The sequence below is a fragment of the Erithacus rubecula genome, assembly GCF_903797595.1.
Source record: "Erithacus rubecula genome assembly, chromosome: 2".
Classification (NCBI taxonomy): Eukaryota; Metazoa; Chordata; class Aves; order Passeriformes; family Muscicapidae; genus Erithacus; species Erithacus rubecula.
The window spans coordinates 86,582,559-86,601,439 of record NC_136685.1 but is presented as its reverse complement, the minus strand read 5'-3'; the positions used below and the strand labels follow the sequence as shown (position 1 = coordinate 86,601,439).

At 36.7% G+C, this 18,881-nt stretch overlaps 1 protein-coding gene across 7 annotated transcripts in view; it reads left to right on the top strand.

Moving 5' to 3' along the window:
- Nucleotides 1-18,881, top strand: part of EML4 (EMAP like 4) — a 145,591-nt gene that overhangs the window by 75,933 nt on the left and 50,777 nt on the right. For 5 of the 7 annotated variants that reach the window (XM_079297518.1, XM_079297517.1, XM_079297520.1 and 2 more), the window contains exons 2-4: nt 1,943-2,125; nt 12,573-12,702; nt 17,706-17,879. In XM_079297518.1, the coding sequence (XP_079153644.1) occupies nt 1,943-2,125; nt 12,573-12,702; nt 17,706-17,879 (487 nt within the window). The remainder of the gene's footprint in view (nt 1-1,942; nt 2,126-12,572; nt 12,703-17,705; nt 17,880-18,881) is intronic. The other 2 variants (XM_079297523.1, XM_079297522.1) reach the window with 1 other exon arrangement.

Below are 18,881 nucleotides of genomic sequence, written 5' to 3'. Positions count from 1 at the left end.
ACATATGTATGCATGTAGGAACTTTTCCCAGCTCCTTAAATCAGGTGGGGGTTTATGTTTTGATCATGAGATTTTTAATAAAACAATCTTATACAGTCCTTCCCAGTCTTGGGTAGGTGTCACAGATCTGGGTTTGTAAAGTCCTGCTGAGAGAGCATTGGATGTGTTGGGCTATGGAGTCATTTAAATCAATTTTCTCCACATAGGGAGGTGCAGTTATGAATGGTGGTAATAAAGATTTTTTTTTTGTTGAATCTTAATCTGTTGTCTCTGGATCTCAATTTGATTATGTACCTTATTAATTAATTAGTTAATTAATTCCCCTGCAGTTTTTTCCATCAGCCAGAATGAACATCGTACTAACCATGAAGTGTACACTTCTGCTTTTGATTTAATCAAATAGTGAATTAAAACAATATGCAAAACTGTCATCTAGGGGCTGGTTTATTATTGTAACCTTAACTGTTCCTTTCGGTTCAATAATAATTGTGGATGCATTTCATTACTGAAGGGCTTTTAGGGTTTTCTTCTAATTGATTGTAGGAATTTTGTTTGTTTTGTGAAAGTATTATGATGCTTTATTTTGGTTGGTTCAGTTTTTGGTCCTTCAGTAGTGAGTATCATGTTTTAACTGAGTCGAAGTTGGCATTAAATTCCTTAATCTCTTTTACAGTGAATTAATTGGAGGAATTTGACTTAGTATTTCTTTTGTTTGCATGTATTTTGAAAGTGCCCCTACACAAGTATTGCAAAGATTAATGCTTTTTTGGGGGGGAGAAATCAAAGTATTGGGGTTGTGGCTTATATTAACTTTTTTCTTCTTGTATGTCTTCCTAAGATCAGTGAAAACTAAGGTTTAGATTAAATAGAATCACAGTAATAATACCTGCTGTTTATCTTTATGTTTAAATTTGCTGTAATTATTTTGTAGAATATAAAGTTAAGCAAACTATATAATGCAGGTGAACTTTTGTGTAGCTATATTAGAAGTTCCTTACTGAGATTTTAGGAAGCCTTAAAGAGGATGGATAAGGAATTCAGTGCCTTATGATTCAGTGACACACTCTTTTACAGATTTTTTTTCTCAAGTGATTGGCCAAAGATTTATTACAACAGCCATATACGAAAATCTCTTATGTGTTATTTTGGCTTGGCAGAAATAATGCAAAGAACTGTCTAAGGCAAAGAGTAAGCAGAAGCTGTAATTTCCTTTTTACCACTGAAGAATAGATTTGGCTGGGTTAGGCCTTGAATGCTAATCTATCTCTGTGTGGCCAAACAGATTTTTGGAACCTTTTTGTAGTGCATTTATTTTCTCTACGCTTCAGGCCAAATGTTATAAGGTTGTATGTTTTTTGGCACATCCAGAGTGGTGATGTGAAAAAAGTTAAATAGAAGGAATTGAAAATAAGAACTCTGATCTAGACCATTGAAATTGAGATTGCCACTTGATGTAATTAGGTCTCTGTTAACAGTACTTGTAGGTTCAACCATGGACTCTTTTTTTTCAACTTTGAAACTTGATTTAAATAAGGGTCATAGCTGAAATTCTTAAACAGTTCCACAACAATACATTGCAGAATTTTACCACAGTTTTATACCTTTTTGGTTAATTCAATTGGGTGTTTAAATAAGATTAATTTCAGTCTTCCATTTGTAAGTGTGTTTTTCACAGGAGGCACATTGTGATTTTAATAGGGCCACGCCTCCTTAAGCCTTCTGTCTTAGCTAATGATTAATAATGATTTCTGTCTTGAAGCATTAATTTGATGTTTGCCATAATATCCATTCCTTATTAGCCCACACACGTTTGTTAGAGTGTCTTCAGTATTTCAAAATGATGGGACAGACGTACTTGTGCTGTACATGTCTCTCTCTGTGGCGTTTAATTCAGAACAAAGCATTTCAATGCCCCTTCCTGCTCTGCTTTGCCTCTGTGCAGATGACAGCATCTCTGCTGCGAGCACCTCCGATGTCCAGGACCGTCTTTCAGCCCTGGAGCTGAGAGTGCAGCAACAAGAAGATGAAATCACCGTGCTAAAAGCAGCCTTGGCTGATGTCCTGAGGCGTCTGGCTATCTCTGAAGACCATGTAGCTTCTGTGAGAAAATCGGCACCAAGTAAAGGTAAGCCCAAATTTGGTAACTTCTTTCTAGAGTCAGACTGTGTTATCATGTCAGAATGTTCTCCATTGGTCACTTGTTTTTTTCCTTTTCTGCCTCATGTGGGAAGGCAGATCTATTTTGAGCTGGAGGGGTTAGGTTTATAACAGTGGCTTAAATATATACGGCCAAGAAATATCTGAAGTATGCTTATTGATTCTCCTATTTGCTAACATTTTTATATTCTTGATACCCCTGAAAATTTTTCTTATTTCTTACTAAAAGGTTCCTATTTTAATTTCAATGGTGGAATGTTAACCTGCCACTGGAGGTTCTGGGGTTCATTGGCAGTTTTGAGTCTCTGCTTTAACTTTGCCTGGGAATTACTCAACTGAAAGGGCATATTAGAGATTGCATTTTTCTCTTGCTCCTAAATTATAATCATGTAAGAAATGGCCATGTAGCAGCAATTTTATTTTTTTTTTTTTGGTTATTCACTAGTAACTTTCATATTGCAGCACTGACATATGTTGGATTGTTTAAAAGTCAAGAAACTAGATGCTTTTTGCACTAATTTTTGTATGCTTCCACCTACTCTCCTCCCTCCTCCCCTCCCCCCCCACCCCCCCATATATTTCATTTTGTGTTCTGGAGAAGTATTTGAATCGAGTTTTGAACTTACTCCAATTTAAAGTTGCGTATTTGAAGAGAATGATGGCTGTGTATGTTTCTGGCATATATCAGGTCTCTGATTATATAGAAGATTAGGTCATATTTCAAATAAATCAGAGTTCTAATTCACCATAATTGCATGTAACCACATCAAGCCATGCAGCACAGAGATCTCTGGGATCAATCCCTGTGTGACTTGCAGTGCCCCTATTACACCAGTGTCAGTATAATGCTAAATTGATGCAATGAAACCTATGCTTGTTTGGGTGACCTCTTTATATAGGCTGAAAATGCTGAAAGTTTGAATTATTTCAGTTGTAACAGAGGGATCAAATTCCTTAATTAAGTGTTTTTGCAGTCTCTCTGCCAGATGGAAGGAAGTCACGATGCTTAATTGGCTTGGGCTCTGAATCCTGCCATTCCTCTTGCTTGCTAAATGGTAGACTGTTGCAATTTCTGCTTATAAATGCAGCTTTTATCTACCCAGTTTACATGTCTGGCCTCATCAAGATTGAAGCTTCTTTTTCGAGCTCTTTTTAAATATAGCTTTAGCAGCTATTTTGACTAAATCACTCTGCTGTCTTCTGTCCATTATGAGATAAAGAAAACATCCAAGTGAAAAACGTGTGCACTATAGTGCCTTAATTCTTCCTCTTTAAATGCAGAGGGGCTGGGGTGTGTGTAAGCATGGCTAAAAAACCTTTGGCTTGGAGCTAACATCCAGCAAACTTTGTGTACAGGCAGGGCAAACTTCCTGTCTTCTGCAGAATGCCTTGGGGCTATCTTCTTTCTGGCAGTCTTGAGACCATACTGAATTCTCTAGGTCCATTTGTTCGGTGAAAAATAAACTAATTATTTGGGGGAGGCAGAGCAGAGGGAGGGTGGAATGTCAAATATCTTCAATTTGGTCATATTATATCTCTACAAATGAATGGCAGCAGCATGGAACTGTGAATAAAGAGATGGCAACAGGGACATGACATGTATGATCTAATTCACTGAGCTTAAATGAATTATGACTAATTGGCACTGTATTTGATTGGTGATGGATGTGTTCCCATTGTGTTCAGTTACCCAATACCTCCAGACAACACATAAACTTCACTGCTAATCATGAAATCAGCTGTATATAGAATTCACAGAAGAAAATTTTTGCATACAGAGACTGGAATTTCAAGAGACTAAAATTAGACTTGAAGAGTAAACTTGGGATTAAAACAAGTTCGTACATTGCTTTTTGCAATACCCTAGTTTCTACTTTTGATTTCTGTATTTTAAATTCTTTCAGTGGTCAAAAACCAGAGATAAATGTGTTATTTTTTTTAATTAAATAGGATTAGAAGATGGTCTGAATTGCCATACAAAAATAATAGTCAAAGAAGTAATTGTTAGGTTTTCTTTGAAGTATTATGCATCATATAACAGATTCTTACTAGTCAAGTCATGATTGCTACAAAGGTAACTGTATTACTTCAAAACTCATCTTGGTGTTTCTGATCTTGTCAAGAATCCGGATTTCTGCATCAAAATAATTGTACTTTTGTGTAAAATATTACAGGTAAATTTTCATTTAAAAAAATGCTGAGGCTTTCGATGACAGAAGTATTTTTCTCTGCAGCAGCCCTTAAATACATACTGACATAAATAATGATTAAAGAGAATAGATGTCTATATATACTTCTGAATACATGGGGAGAGACATATTTAATCTGAAGGGAGATAAATACTTTTAAAACAAACTGAACTTAGCAAGAGTAATAGGACCAGAAAAAGCCACCCTGAATCTTTCTGTCAAACAAAGGAGTTTTAATACAAGGCAATAACTAACCTATAGTTTGAAGGATGGCTTTTCTACTTTTTGCTGAAATGAGTTTTCTAAAACCTCTCAATTTTTTTTCTTGTTGCCACCTCAGCAGTGTCTTTGAAGAGAGATTTTTCATGTGCTAAAAATAAGTGTTGTGAGCAGACAGTGAATCATTCTGAAAGGGATAAATCCATCCTGATTGCTTTTTCACTGGTTTTTCTTATTCTGAAGTTGATGGCTTGACTTAGTGAAAAAAGTGATCTTTTTATCCTTTGTCTAGTTTGTCTGCATGGCACATCTGGTGATCTAATTCTGTTCTTAATTTCCTTTATTTTAGATTGACAGATTGAAACAGTAGCTAAAGATAAAGTTTTTGCATTATCCTTTAAATCTTTGTGTTTTTTTTTTTCACCTACATTTCTGTCACATGCTTATTTTGAGCTTGATCCAGTCTCCAGTGAGAAATCCACATGATTGGGGTATATTTATATTTCTAACTCATGGGCTCTCAGTCAGGAGGTTGCTACCTATGATCTTGTGTGTAAAGCTCTGTCTCAGAAGCAAATGGCTCTTGATACAGGGATTTGTGAACTGTAGAAGATAAGATAAAGGGCAAAATTTTTTAGGCACCTCAGTGTCTCCTAGTAAAGCATGAAGTGGAGATACTGTATAAGGAAAATACCTCTAGTAGGGATTGCAACAGGATTAGCATTTGCCTGTATTTCACAGTGAAAAGCAGGCTGAGAGTGTTTGCATTTAACTTCCCAATGCAAAGTTATTCTAAATAGAGCAAATCTTTTCAGTATAAAAAGGCTGTGATAGTGCTTCTCCATCTCTGCATGCAGCTAAGAATAACTACACCAAGGAGAAATTACCAGGTCCAAAGAGAGTGTAGAGGATTAGAAATGTGAAAGGGTTTGGTAAGGAATCCTGTCCTCAGCAGCTATGGGGCTTGTAGGGATCATAGTGTGGGGATGAGTTTATGGGTTTCATTTCTTTTCTTTCTCTCTTGCTTTTCTTATAAAATAGATGGCTTGGTAAGAAGAATTTCTTTGGTGGGAAATTATTTGCATTTGGCAGCTCTGCACTCTTGTTGCTGCATGCCTCTGCTGTTGATGCATGATTGATGCTGTTAGCATTCACAAAAAGTTCCAAAAACAAAGATTACCTGGACACTGAAGAAAAGGAAAGCATAAAGCAGTCTGGTACTTGTGGCTGCCAGCAAGATAGATTGGCTCACAGCTGGTGCCTGGGAAACCTATTAAAACCTTCCAGGGTGTCAAAATGTGTGTAACAGAACAGGAGAATTCATCCCTCAGGCTCTGGGTGTGCAGACAAGTTTGTGGCACTCTATGGCACCAGTGAGATATCTCAGACTAATCATTTCACTGGAGTATGAGCTTGTGCCTGAAAAAGTACATCTGATGTCTGCCTGTAGAGAAACAAAGAGTTCATGTCCTTTTTCTGGACTCAGAAATAATGAGGAGAATTGACAAAGGTTAAACCTTTGGAGAAACATTTCCTATTGCTTGGATAGAAATTAGTATTAAATAACTCTTATGCAAATTCAACTCACCAAGTGAAATTGCAATAGTGAATGGCAGTTTGCAGAGAGGGTTTCCCATGACAATGAAGAGTGGCAAACTGAGAGGCATTTTATTTTACTTAAAGTAGTGATCTTGGGGACCTACAAACGGAGGTATGTACTGGAAATGCAATTGGTAGGAGTTTTTGTACTTATTTTTTTCTTTCCTTTGTGCAGTGGGCTTTTAGAAGAGGAGCCCATTGAATTTTTCTTCTTTTCCTGCTCTCCTCTCTTGTATGAAGTAGTGTGTGTCTCATCAAATTCCATCTCAGTGCACTCATGTAAGCAAAGTACTTCAGATGTAATTTTTATCTTATCTCAACAATAGTTTAATTTCATTAAGTCATTTTGTTTTATGTTAACAAAAATTCACTTGAGGTGTTCAGCAAGCTTCATTAATGGAAGCATAAGACAGATTTGAGTTTTGCTTTTTTTAGTCTTTTTACTATATTATAAGCAGAGCTGTTCACACTCAGAGCTGAATGTGTGCTTAATTGTTGTCTAAGCAGTAAAGGTTAAAGAAACAGAAAATAGAAGTGTAAATAGGAAAATGCTCATGGTAGTGGTAGGATATAGGTTCTTATCCCCCATATTAGAACTAACCTGGCAAGCTTGTATGTGGGTCATTTTACTCATGGGAAAAGTCCTATTGAAGTCTGCAGGCTGCATGCTCACATAACAAATAATGATACTCTTGAGGTCTTAATGCATTTTCCAGGTGCTGTTTTTAGTGCCATCTGGTCTTTCTGCATTTCTTCCCATTTTTTCCTATCTTATGCTGTGACTTACTGAATATTTTCTTTTTCTTCTGTTACACTTACTGTTCTTGATTCATATATTTTCCTTTTTTTAAAGAATTTGGATCTTGAGGGCATTAATGAACTAAGGGTCACTAGCCAATAAACCAAGTTTAGGAAGGAGGAGTGAAGGACAAAGTTCAGAGGTGTTTTTTAAAGTTCTGTAACCTAATAATCTTGTTCATTGCAGAGGAATATTTTTGGTTGTGGTGATAAATATCCTTATTCTGTTTCCATGTGCTTCTTACAGTTTTGGGTATGTTTTCTGCATCTGTGTACTTCTTTTGGAACAGTGTGAGTAAATTTTCTTGAATGGTACTCTGCTGTTCTCCATGATGCTTCTCAAACTAAGAAATGTACTTTTGGAAGAGTTCAGTGTTGTCACTAACTTTTTTCAAATGAAAACTCTCTATTTATAACACTTTAATACCATTGTCATCACTTGTTTGCTGAAGTGTATCAAATTGTTTCAAATCACCATAGTTAAAATTTTATTTCCTCTGCTTAGAATTAGCCCATTTGGCAATTGGTTGAGTATGTAGATGGTGCTTCTGGGAAAGCATAGCAAAATAAGATAGAAGGGAAAAGGGCAGTGTGATTTGAATAAGCAATTGCCCAAATAAATCTTCCGTTTCCTGTAGCATATTTTAAAATGCCTGCCTAAAGAACAGAGACATGGCTCCCCTAACACCTGAGAAATTAGTTTTGTATTCCTATGAGGATCATTTAAAGTTAGAAATCTATGGGTTAAGTCAATATTTATAAAAATCTTACAGGAAATCTAAAGATAAATATTTAATTACTTTTAACATCTAAGTTAGTTTATCTACCTACTCGGAGAGATGCCCTTGGAGCTCAAGTTGTTTATGCATTAGCTATACACTCTCAAACTGTTGCTTATTAGCATGCCTCTATTTGGATAGTTCTTTTCCTTTTCATAGGAAATGACAAATAATGAATGTTTAATAGCTGTCTGTTGAAATTTGTGAAATTGTACTTCCATTAAATAGTATAATTTTTTTTTCAGCCAGTTGTAATTGCTGTAAGAATAGTAAAGTTTCTTGAAACTTAGTTCTCTTAAAACTCCATTATTAAACAAGCAGGAGCATAATCTACAGATGGTGAACTGAACTATTTATCCTGATTTATTTTGTTCATTATTTGAGACGTGGTGTCTCACCCTGACCTGTATAGAAGACACTTTTTTAGCCTAGGAAGTTTCAATCAGAATTTGAGTCTTGTCAAATTTGATAGGTAAATCTTGTTTAGTATGTAAGTGAAATAGTTGAATAAAACAGAATGCCTAAGAAAATATTTCCCTACCCTTCAGAATATAGTAATCTCATTGAGCAGAGTTTTGGTGCTCCCAAGCTGTTTCTTTGCCAGCATCTTCCATGGGCTGAGGGCCTTGACATCCTTTGAAAGCCTGGAAGCTGAGCCATGACTAGAGCTAGCTGCTTTTAAACAATTCATGGTAACACCTTTAACTAAATCGAAGATTTGTCATAATTTCTATTGATTTTGATGTTGTTCTATTAGGAAGGAAGTGCAGATAAGATCTTATGTTCTGCTAAACTTGTAACTATTTCTGTCTGTTTTTCCACAGCTCACATTGTGGGCTCTCTGGAGAGTTACACACAGTGTACACTTGTTTAGTAAGAGTGCTAAATTGGTTTGCTGTCCTTCCAGGCAGAAAACCCCATGGCATGTAATGTATTTATAATCTAGAAGTCTGTCACATTTTGCTAAAAGTCAAGTGGTTTAAAGTTGTTGAAGTATTTGGATACTGTATGCCTTAATGGGGAAAAAAAAAAATCTACTGTTAAAAAGACAACTTTTATTTTAGTAAGGTGTCATTTCTTGAGCTTTTTCTTTTAAATCCACTTAAGTGACCACAGAAGTAATGTTTGATATAGTTGCAGTTTCTTATTTTAAATTGAAATTACCTGAAGAACAGAAACAAGTCTTTGGTTTTTCCTTGTAAGAAAGGCAGTTTACCTGTTAGAATATTAGAAAATACAAAAATATTGAGGAAATTGTTTCAGTAAATATATTTGATAACAGAATAAACTACATTTTAATGTAAAATATTCTAAGTTTTGGTTTTGAGAAGGAAAATTAATTACTAATTGATTCTCTGCTCAAGCACCTTGTAAGTATGTTTGGAGGGAAAAGCTATCATGTTATCACAGGACACACATTTTCAAACTTACCCCTCTCTCTAACAGCTTGGCTTCATTTTTTCCCCGGTTAGCTAATCAAGGCTGATAAAGAATTGGAAATAGATTTTTGGTTTATTGTGGTCTGTTTTTTCTAATCCTACTTATCTTTCATTCACACATTTGTATACTTGACAGATGTTAATAAAGTGTTTCGTTTGAACTCTACAGATATATTCTATGAAAATTATCAGAACAGAGATGAATCTGTTCCATAAAAGACATTTTTACCACTTTGATCTCTGACAATTTGGCTTTAACCCTGGTCACCATACACTGCCTTTCATTCTGTGTTCAGTTTATGTCTGGCTTTTGTTCCAATCTAGCAGATAAAGCTAAGTGCTACTCAGTCTGAAAATTTTCAGACTGTTTATGCTAGCAGGTGGTGTATGACATGTTATTGCAGAGATGTGCAGCCCAATGCTGGGAGATCTCTATTGTTTCAGTGTATTGATCTGGAATTTGTGTTCTCCTGTGCTGCTTCATTATTTCCAGGTCTCTGAAGCAAAAGCACTTGACTGCCATGAAGGACTATCTCTGCAGTGAAGAAGGTTATAGTGTTGTTAATTTTTCACATCTTTAGACTGCAGAGATGCCCTGGCTAAAAGTCATTAGAGAGATGTGTGGTTTGAACTGGTGGCTCAGCTTCCTTGGACTTCTGATCTGGGAAGATCCCCTTGGTTACCTCTGTCACTAGCCAGACTTCACTGCCAGGGATGTGCACAGAACTTAAACTCACCTTTCCTTTTGATGATTTAAAATACAAATGTATTTCCTTTACATATAATTGCAGATCATTAATTGCATTTTATTCTTCCTTTTAAAAGTAGGTATTCTAAAGTCACTTTTGACTATCTAATTAACATGCAGTATATAGAAACTTTGGAAGGCTCTTGTTTCTTAGGGGTGTTGAGTGTGGGGTTTGGGGATTTTTGTTTGGAGGATTTTCTGCTGCTTTTTTTGCTTTCTTACATTTTATTGCACATTGAGTGTGGCACACTGACCAAGATTTTGTTCTGGAATGGAAGAAGGCCTGATATGTTTTTGACACTTGAAAAAAAATTGTTACTGCAGTTTTTAATCTGGGTTATGTTTAATGGTTAGTCATTTTGCAAAAATAGTTTTTGCCTCAATTCAAAAATACTAATCTCTAATATGATTTTTCACATCCCTCAATGACATTAGGAAGTACTTTGCCAATCTACAATCAATACCCACCTTACTGGAAAACAATTCCAAAGCTCCTGTCTGGATCCCATTTTTTATTTTTATTGTGTTCATCATTGCATGGAGCACTGCATATTGCTGTCATGAGTATATGCTGATGTAGAGTTTTATTTGTAATCAGTTTTGTCCCTGGACATAAGCAGGAGCTAACACTTCCCATACCTCGTAGGGGGAATTACTCTAAATGTAGTCAGTAAACAAAACAGCAGTGTGTTCCTTGTGTTCCCCATCTTAATAAGTTCTGTGTCCTTTGCACATCCCAGTGAATGCCTTCCCCACCATGCTGGGAATTAGTGCTGTTACATCTCCTGATTCAGATGTCTGGAAAGCCATGCTAGAGCTGGCTGGGGAGACATTAATCTATTACAATGAGCAGACAGAGATGTTAAGGTCATATACAGTTCAAGAGTGAATCATAGGCCTTGATATTATGCATCTCTACAAAGAAAATTACTTACTTTGTCACTGAAAATAAAAGAAGCTAATTTATAGGTTTCTGTAGTAACTGTGCTTTATAAGCTCATGTGCTTTTGTTCTTGCATCTGAGTTACGTGGGGTATAAAAAATCTCTTGAGCTTCATAAAAACAAATTCTAAAACAAACTTTGTGTTCCAAATGTTTATCTTGCAAATAAAATAGTCTCTTAAAAGTACCTATTGGCAGGAATTATACAAAATTTATTTATACATAATTTAGGAAGAGCAATTATCTTTGAAGTGTTTTTGGATTTTAAGGGTGTCTTTACTTTTTTCAGACTTCCTTTATTCTCATTTCTGCCTGGGATATTCCACATGTTCCTTTTGGTTTTCCTGATCTGAATTTCAGATGTGATCACATGCTGCTTGGTGCATTTGAAGCAGTGTTTGGTTTGTGTAGGCCAGCCCATTTCTGCATTCATCCAAGTAGTTCTGACATCTAATATTCCCTTGATGGGTATCTCTTGTATATAATGTGGTAGTTTAAAATAAGAATCAATTTGCCTCTCTACCTGCTTGAAAGAGCTGTGCTGTGAAACACGGGGTAGTTTTTAAATGAGGCATCTGTGTGAGTTTGTCCTCTGTGCACAGAGCTGTTGATTCTCTCCAACTGCTGTTTTACTCCTCACTTTTATCTTCAATGGGTGGCCTCATGCCTTATCTATCTCACACTATTCCAAGCCTGCCACGGACACAGACCTGCTATTTTTCTGTCAGTCATCCCCTCTGTGTTTGCTGCTGCAGTCAGAGTGACTGGCCATCACAAACCTAGGAGATGCAAAAGAAATTTGCTGTCTGTAAAAGGGGCATGTGACACAGGGGCTCAAAAGTGACCGCTGGTTTTTGGATGCTTATTGTAGGATTAGCCTGGGGATATTTCTCAGGGAATGTTATACTTCAGAAAGGAAAACTGCAAGTCAAGCACTTTAGAGGAAGGGGCAAAATTCTCTGAGTAAGACCTTGGAAATAAAACAGGCACACAAAAAGAGACGTAGTGGGAAAGGATGAAACATCAGGGTAGGGTAAAATGCCTTGTATTTCACTGGCATTCTGTGGAAGAGGCAGGTCTGGGAGCTGATTGCCAGGCTAGTGTTCAGCTCTGAAAATAGAAGAGCCTTTGCTCCCCCTTGTCTTCCTTGCAATCCCCTCCCACATTCACTGCATAGTTTTAAACTTCTGCAATGAGTGAAGTGGGCATCTGACAGACAACAGCCTTCTTCACATATACACTCTTGATTCATCCCTGGAGAGAGTCTGTAATGTTCGCTGGATGTGGCAGATGTTCTCCAGAGTGAGCACTATCAGAAACATAATAGCTATACCATAGGGCATGTACTGAAAGATATTTTAAGATGGAAGAGGCAGCTGAAATGAAACTGAAAATCTTGGGTTTTTTTTTTAATCCTTAGAATCACAACCCTTAAATAACTTAATAATTCTTTCATGACATCATAGCAGTAGAGAAACTGACCTCTATCACAGCATATTCTTGTCTGCCTTAGTGTCCCAGGTTTCCCAGGTCCAGCTGCTTAGGTTAAGGTTTCATGAATACTTGTTACTGGAAGTTTGTCCTGAATGCTCAGGCTGCTGCTGTGTGAAAGCAGGTCTGCAACTGAGAGCTTCTTGTTGTTCATGTGGACCTTTGGATGTAGCTATGAAACCTTACATTCTCCAATATTGCTTTTCTCTAGGTCAGCCAAGCCTGCGAGAAGCTATCTCGATGTCATGTATAACTAACGGGAGTACAGGAAGCAGGAAAACAAGCCACAGTTCATCTGTTTCTGTTGCCAGAAAAGAAACACTTTCCTCTGCTGCAAAAAGGTACCAAATTGTTATTAATACTCAAATTTTTATATGTTAAGAAACCCCAAAACCGATCAGAGCAAGAGATTGATTTTTGTCTCTGCACAACACTCGGCAGCCTGAGGTCCAGTAAATCACAAATAAACTTTGGAGATTTACCATGTTATCAGGCTGTGTGCAGAAGAGTTCTAAAAACAAAAAATGGAGTGTACTTCTGTGATGTGTAGTGTCCAAAATGAATTCTCTCTAAGGGAGTAGGAAAATGTATTTCCAGTACAAATGGAATTTTTTTTTGTCTGGTATTCATATGCTTTTTTTGTTGGTTTTTGGTTTTGTCCCCCCCACTTCTTCCTTCCCTCAAGGAAATTAAAGGGCAAAACTGACTTCATTGTCTGTAGTGTAAATAGTAGACAACAGCAAAATAACTATGAAACAATAGTAAATTGTGTAAGATAAAGATTTACATTTTTGGGTAGAAAATCTAACCCAAAATGTGACAACTTAGTCCTTATGAAAAATATCTGTATCACATCACAAATGTGAAGAAATAACATTGCTGTAGAAATTTGGAAGTTAAATGAGCTAGGAACCAAACAGTAGTGGTTTTCTTCCATGTACTACTTTCAGCTTCATACAGTAAACAAAGTGTTTGCTTAACTGCTTTTTTTCTGTGGGTCTGTTAGACAGTGGCTTCTTCAGCAGTAGGTTTTGTACCTATTCTTGTTTGTTGTGAAGAACAAGCTGCCAGATATAGCCACGGGGCAGAGAATACTCTAATGTGTAACTGTGGTAAGTCATGTGAACAAATTCTTGGCCCCTGTAGAGTACTCTGGTAGCTCCAGTGGCTGGTTTATCTTCTAGTGTGGATGTAAATACACTGTGCAGCAAGACAGGGAAATTATATACTTCAGGGAATAAAAATGCTGCAAGCAAATATAAACTATATGAGAACAAACCAGAAAAGCTCTAGTGCCTTTTGGAATTTGGGAAGTGAGGGTAGTGCCCCACTCTTCACTTTTCTCCACTATGCAGCATTGCGTATCTTCCTTTTTATTGAATTCTTACATTTACTTCTTAACAATAAATCAAACAGAGATCAGTGTATATCTCTATCTGCTAGTGTGACAGGCACAGGGACAAAAGACATTCCTGCAGGAAGGTATTTCTTAGTTAGCACTTTTCCATTAATCTTACCCCTGTGGCTCTTGGCACTTTGATGAGAGCCAGTCCAGTTCCCGTGGTGTTCAGCTTGCATTTGTGCTGAATCACCTGCTTGATTCATTGGCTGCTCAACACTTGACTACATAAGAAGAGCAGAGTGGAGTGGCCGGCATCCCTTTCATCTGAGTTAAGGTCTTTAAAAGGAGACCTGGACAGACCAAAAGTGAAAATATTCATATGCAGAGGGCAGCTCTCTCTTGGCCCCCGAAAAAATGTCCAGGAGAGATATTGGTGGTTCCACTGCAGCTGAAGACACAACTCCCTTCCTCAAGACATGTTTTAGAAAGGCCTAGGAAGGCTCTTTTACCAGGAGTTCCTTTCACTGTGATGTCTTTATCACTTAAATTTGTTTTGTATTTGGAAGAAACAAATTTGCTCTCTTGTAAAATAGCCAGCTCAAGGAAGGGGAAAGGCAAATAAATGTCGACAGTAGTCCCATCTCCTTACAAACGTAGAGTAACCATGTTTATTTTTAACACTTGTGTTGAAAAGAGGGGAGGCCCAAGGAGGCTGCAATGTTTCACCCCACCTTATCCAGGCCTTTCTTCAGGCTGAAGCTTGGACTGGCGCAGCAGGTGGACAAGGTCATATGCTGACAGAGAATTAACCTTTAGGTTCTAAACAAACCCCATAACCTGCCTAGGACTTTTCATGTTCCCACTGTATGCAGCCATACATCTAGCCAAAATAACAGAAGGCCTGCTGTGTTCAAATTGTTACTGGTGTTGAAGCTTATTATGTGAATTTCTTCTATGAATGAGCTTGACTTCATTTCCTGGATTGTTAAATCTTGTTCTACAAACCTGAACGTTGAGATCACGGATATAATCAGCTGCCTCAGTATCTCCACAGCAGCAGGATGTCTCATTTCAACAATGGCCTGCTAAAATACCAGCAATCACTAAAAACAGAGCCCAGGAATGTTCCCTGAACAGCAGGTAGATGATGTCCCATTAACAGAGATGAAGTCATGGATGTGCTGAAAGAATTTCAACCCTATAGTTTGGACTGGAAACAGGTATATACTTTGCACAGAAAAACTAAAACCAACCAACCAATGACTCTCAGGGACCTGTTTGATCATTTTCCTTAGGACCAAACCTTCTTCTGAAAGCAGCATCTGATAACAATAATCTTGATGTTTTTGAGTGAACACCATCCACAGTAGTTGCCAATGTGTTGTGGTCCAAGGGATGAAACACTGTACAAAGTGAAATTAGAGAAACTGCAAAATTAGGACAGATAGTAATAGCTCTCAACTACTCACTTGTAGACTGAAGAAATGCCTCATCAAATTGGGTTTTGGAAGGAATTTTTGGATGCATTAAATGACTGCTTCCCAGAATAACTAGTCTCTAGAAACCCACAGGAAAAAACGCTGGTTTTGATTTGGTTTCAGCAGTTACACAACACCTCCTAGAAGAGGTATTAGTTGGAGAGCCACTCTGTACTAGCCAGTCATAATACAATTAAGCTGAAGATTTTAGCAGAAGTGAGCAATTCAGAACAATAATATTCAGTACTCAGGCTGCCACATGTCTCCATGATTTCCTTCCAAATTAAAATGGCAGTCAAAAAAGGAAGCCTACTTGCTACCTGGTGGTAGATAAAAGGACTTTGTTGGAATCCAGGTGTACGTTGTGCTACAATCCAGAGTGAAACCAGAGTGGTCCAACAAGTCTCATGGCCCAGCAAAAAGTTACAGAGGGAACCTTATGGCAAAGAAGTGAAAGGGATAATCCACAGTGACAAGCTCAGTGAAGAGATTCCCACACCTATGGGAACCTGTGGTTTCTAGGAGATGGATCAGATAAGATGAGTTTGGGTAGGAACACAGAAAATACGAGACTGAGCTGATAAATTGGATTATATGCTGCAATCAGTAGGTGGCAATCACCTGAGCAGGCTGGGTGAGTGCAGAGCAGAATTGCTGATGTGTCACTGTTAAACAGGACATTACAAAAAGTGGTGAGTGTACCTGTCATAGTAGGAATAGAGAGGATTTCTGTTTTCTTCAGTGAAAAGAAATTCCAAGAATTTATTTCACTATGCTGCATTTCTTGCAACAGACTGCAAAAAGATTGTGTAATGTGCTTTGCATCCAGCAATGCAAGCTAAGTCTTCTTTTTAAAAAAAATAATAATAAATTTCTTTGCTACCAGTTAATTAAGGACTTTTGGCTATAAATTATTAATCAAAACACCACAGTTCTCCAAGCTTTGTTCTCTGTGATCACATATATGCCCTCAAGAAATATGAAAGCTCTTTGTTTTGTTTTCATCTGGGTTTTTTGAAAAGAAAATGTCAGTTTGATGGATTATATTGACATTTTAAAGTAGTTAGCATGTTTTACAGTAGAAATCCTGAGTGATCCTTGCAGATGTGTCTGGGCTTCATATTCATGTTATGACCTGTTTTTCAATGTTTTGACATGTTTCTTTTCTCTGAAAGCAGTTGGAAAAGTTGAATTCCTGCAAGTCTTGGGGGTTTTGTCTCAGTGGTAAATGACACACTTTAACTGAAATAACAAAAGAAGCAAAAAGAGGTTCTTAAGAATGATATGTTAAAATTGGCTTCCCATTTTTATTAATTTATTTTGAATGTTGGTTTACTGTTTAATTGCATTTTGGGAAAAGGTAAATGAAAATACAAATAATTATGGTAATGCAAGAATTCATGGTGGGGGGGGAAATTGTTGTGGGGGGGAAAAAAAGAGGATTCTCATGTTCAGAAAATTACTCTTTCTTTTTTACTTTGCAGGTTACTTTGACCCTAAGAGAAAAATCTTTCTATTACATTTTTAACTAGTGTTTGTATCTTGCTTTATTTCTTCATTGAGAAATCTATCTTAAAAGATTTAACTATTTTACCTTAAAAAATAAATAGGCTTGTGAGTACTCTTCTCTTTCAGGTTCCAGTACTGTTTGTGTGATTCAGTATGTTACAAAGTATGTAACTTCATAGAAAAGCCTTTTAATTAATATTTCTGTTTACCTAGCAAACCCTTGGTTTGGTTCTTAATAGATTTAAAGTTGGTAATGATATGTATTTAAATCTGTTTCAAATATTAAGCTAATAAATGCTGCACTATGAAAATAAAGATGTGTTCTTAGGTGTCCTGGCTGAAGGCATTAAAGAAGTGGTGAGACAATCTGTCATTAGTCAACTAAAGATGAAAACAGCCATGAGTTTTCAGGGATGATGTTGTTTGAACTCTGGTGCAGCCAAGTAGAGCCCAGGGACCAGCACCACCATTCCAGGGCTTTGGTGCCAGCTCATATATGTCAATAAATGCAATTCCATGGTGGGCTTACACTAATGGGAGAAGCACAAGTCACAGTGCTGCCTTGGCTTGCACTGAACCTTGGCTGGCAGCACGACAAGGTGGTCAGTGAGCTCTGAACCAGAGGATGGTTTCCTGCTGAGGGTCAGCAGACTTGTGGAACATCAATTTGTGTCAGCTTTGAGTGCTGTAGGAAAACCCACGAATGAAGGATGCACTCAAATCAAAGCTGTATTAATTTAAAAATCATAGTTAATGTAGTACAGCTGAAATCTGTAAATAATCTTCCATTTTTCTCTGACTATTTTTTATTGTTGGAGCTAGTGGATAAACCTTATTTCAGCAAAATGTTAGCATGAAGAAATTGAGTTAATAATCAAAGTGTTCTTTTGGTGGTTGTTTATAGTAAGTTGTTAAATGCCTCTCCCATCTTTTCACAGAGGATTTTTTCTCCCACCTTGCTAATTTATTTGCTTGTTCTCTTTTTTCCCTCCCTGTGTTACACTTTATTTTACAGCGGTACAGAAAAAAAGAAGGAAAAACCTCCAGGACAAAAAGAAAAAAAAGAGGACTCTCATTCTAATGATCAAAGTGCACAAAATCAAGCATCACCTTCTCCCCAGCCCTCCTCACAGACTCTCCAAACACACAGGCAAACTCCAGAAAGCAAGAGTTCTACTCCAGCTAAAAGGTTTTCACAGTACCACAGTACAGAACTAGAAAATGACTGTAATGATAGTTCATATTTGACAACAAGTCATGTGAAATAGTTCTAATCTCATGATCAGGTTTTTCTGCTAGAGAAAATGCATTCAATGTGCATTGCAGGAGAAAAAAGATAAAAATGCATATTTTTCTTTGAATATATTTTTAAGATTACAAAGGTTTTTTGTTCTCAGATTAAAATCCTAATACAGTAGATTGACTCTAATCAACCATGATTGTAAAATATTTAATGATCACTCTTACTTGGTTCTTCTCAAATACACTTCATAGATTTTGTCTGACATAGCTGAATTATGGAGTGTATTTTCCTCATGGCCATTTATTATGTCTCATAACAGTATTTTTAAAAGACTAGTATCATTGCAACCCTTGGTTGAGAAATTACTCTCAAATTATTCTATAAAATAACTGCAGTTTTGTTTTTGTTGGTGTTTTTTATTTCATTGCCCTTCCCTTTTAAATTCCTGCTAGGTTGCAGGATGGCTTACTTTGATTCTTTACATGAGTGAAGTTCTGGTTTTATACCCAGATCATAGAACTTTTACTTTGAAATTTACTTTTATGCAGAAATTAATTTAGGATTGCCTTTTAAATTCCCACTCATTTTTTGTGGGAATTAGGCACAGGGGAAAAAAAATAGGTACATTTCAGAATGCTAGATTGCTTTTTGACATCAAGAAAATGGGTTTTAAGATTTGGATGGTGGTTTCTGAGTTTCAAAACTGTGCAGATCACTTGGCATGGTTTCTTTTTTTTTTTTTTTTTTTTTTTATATTTTTTTTTTTTATTCATTGCTACCTTACTGTTTTGGAAGGTGTAATTTTTTTTTTTTTTTACTCTCTGGCACTTAGAGACTGAAAGAAAATGAAATTTATTACTCTGAAATTTACTGTGGTTCACAAGATTGTTGTCTTGCATTGCTTGAATTCACAGCTCTTATAAATATTTAAACTTCCACTTGACTGGT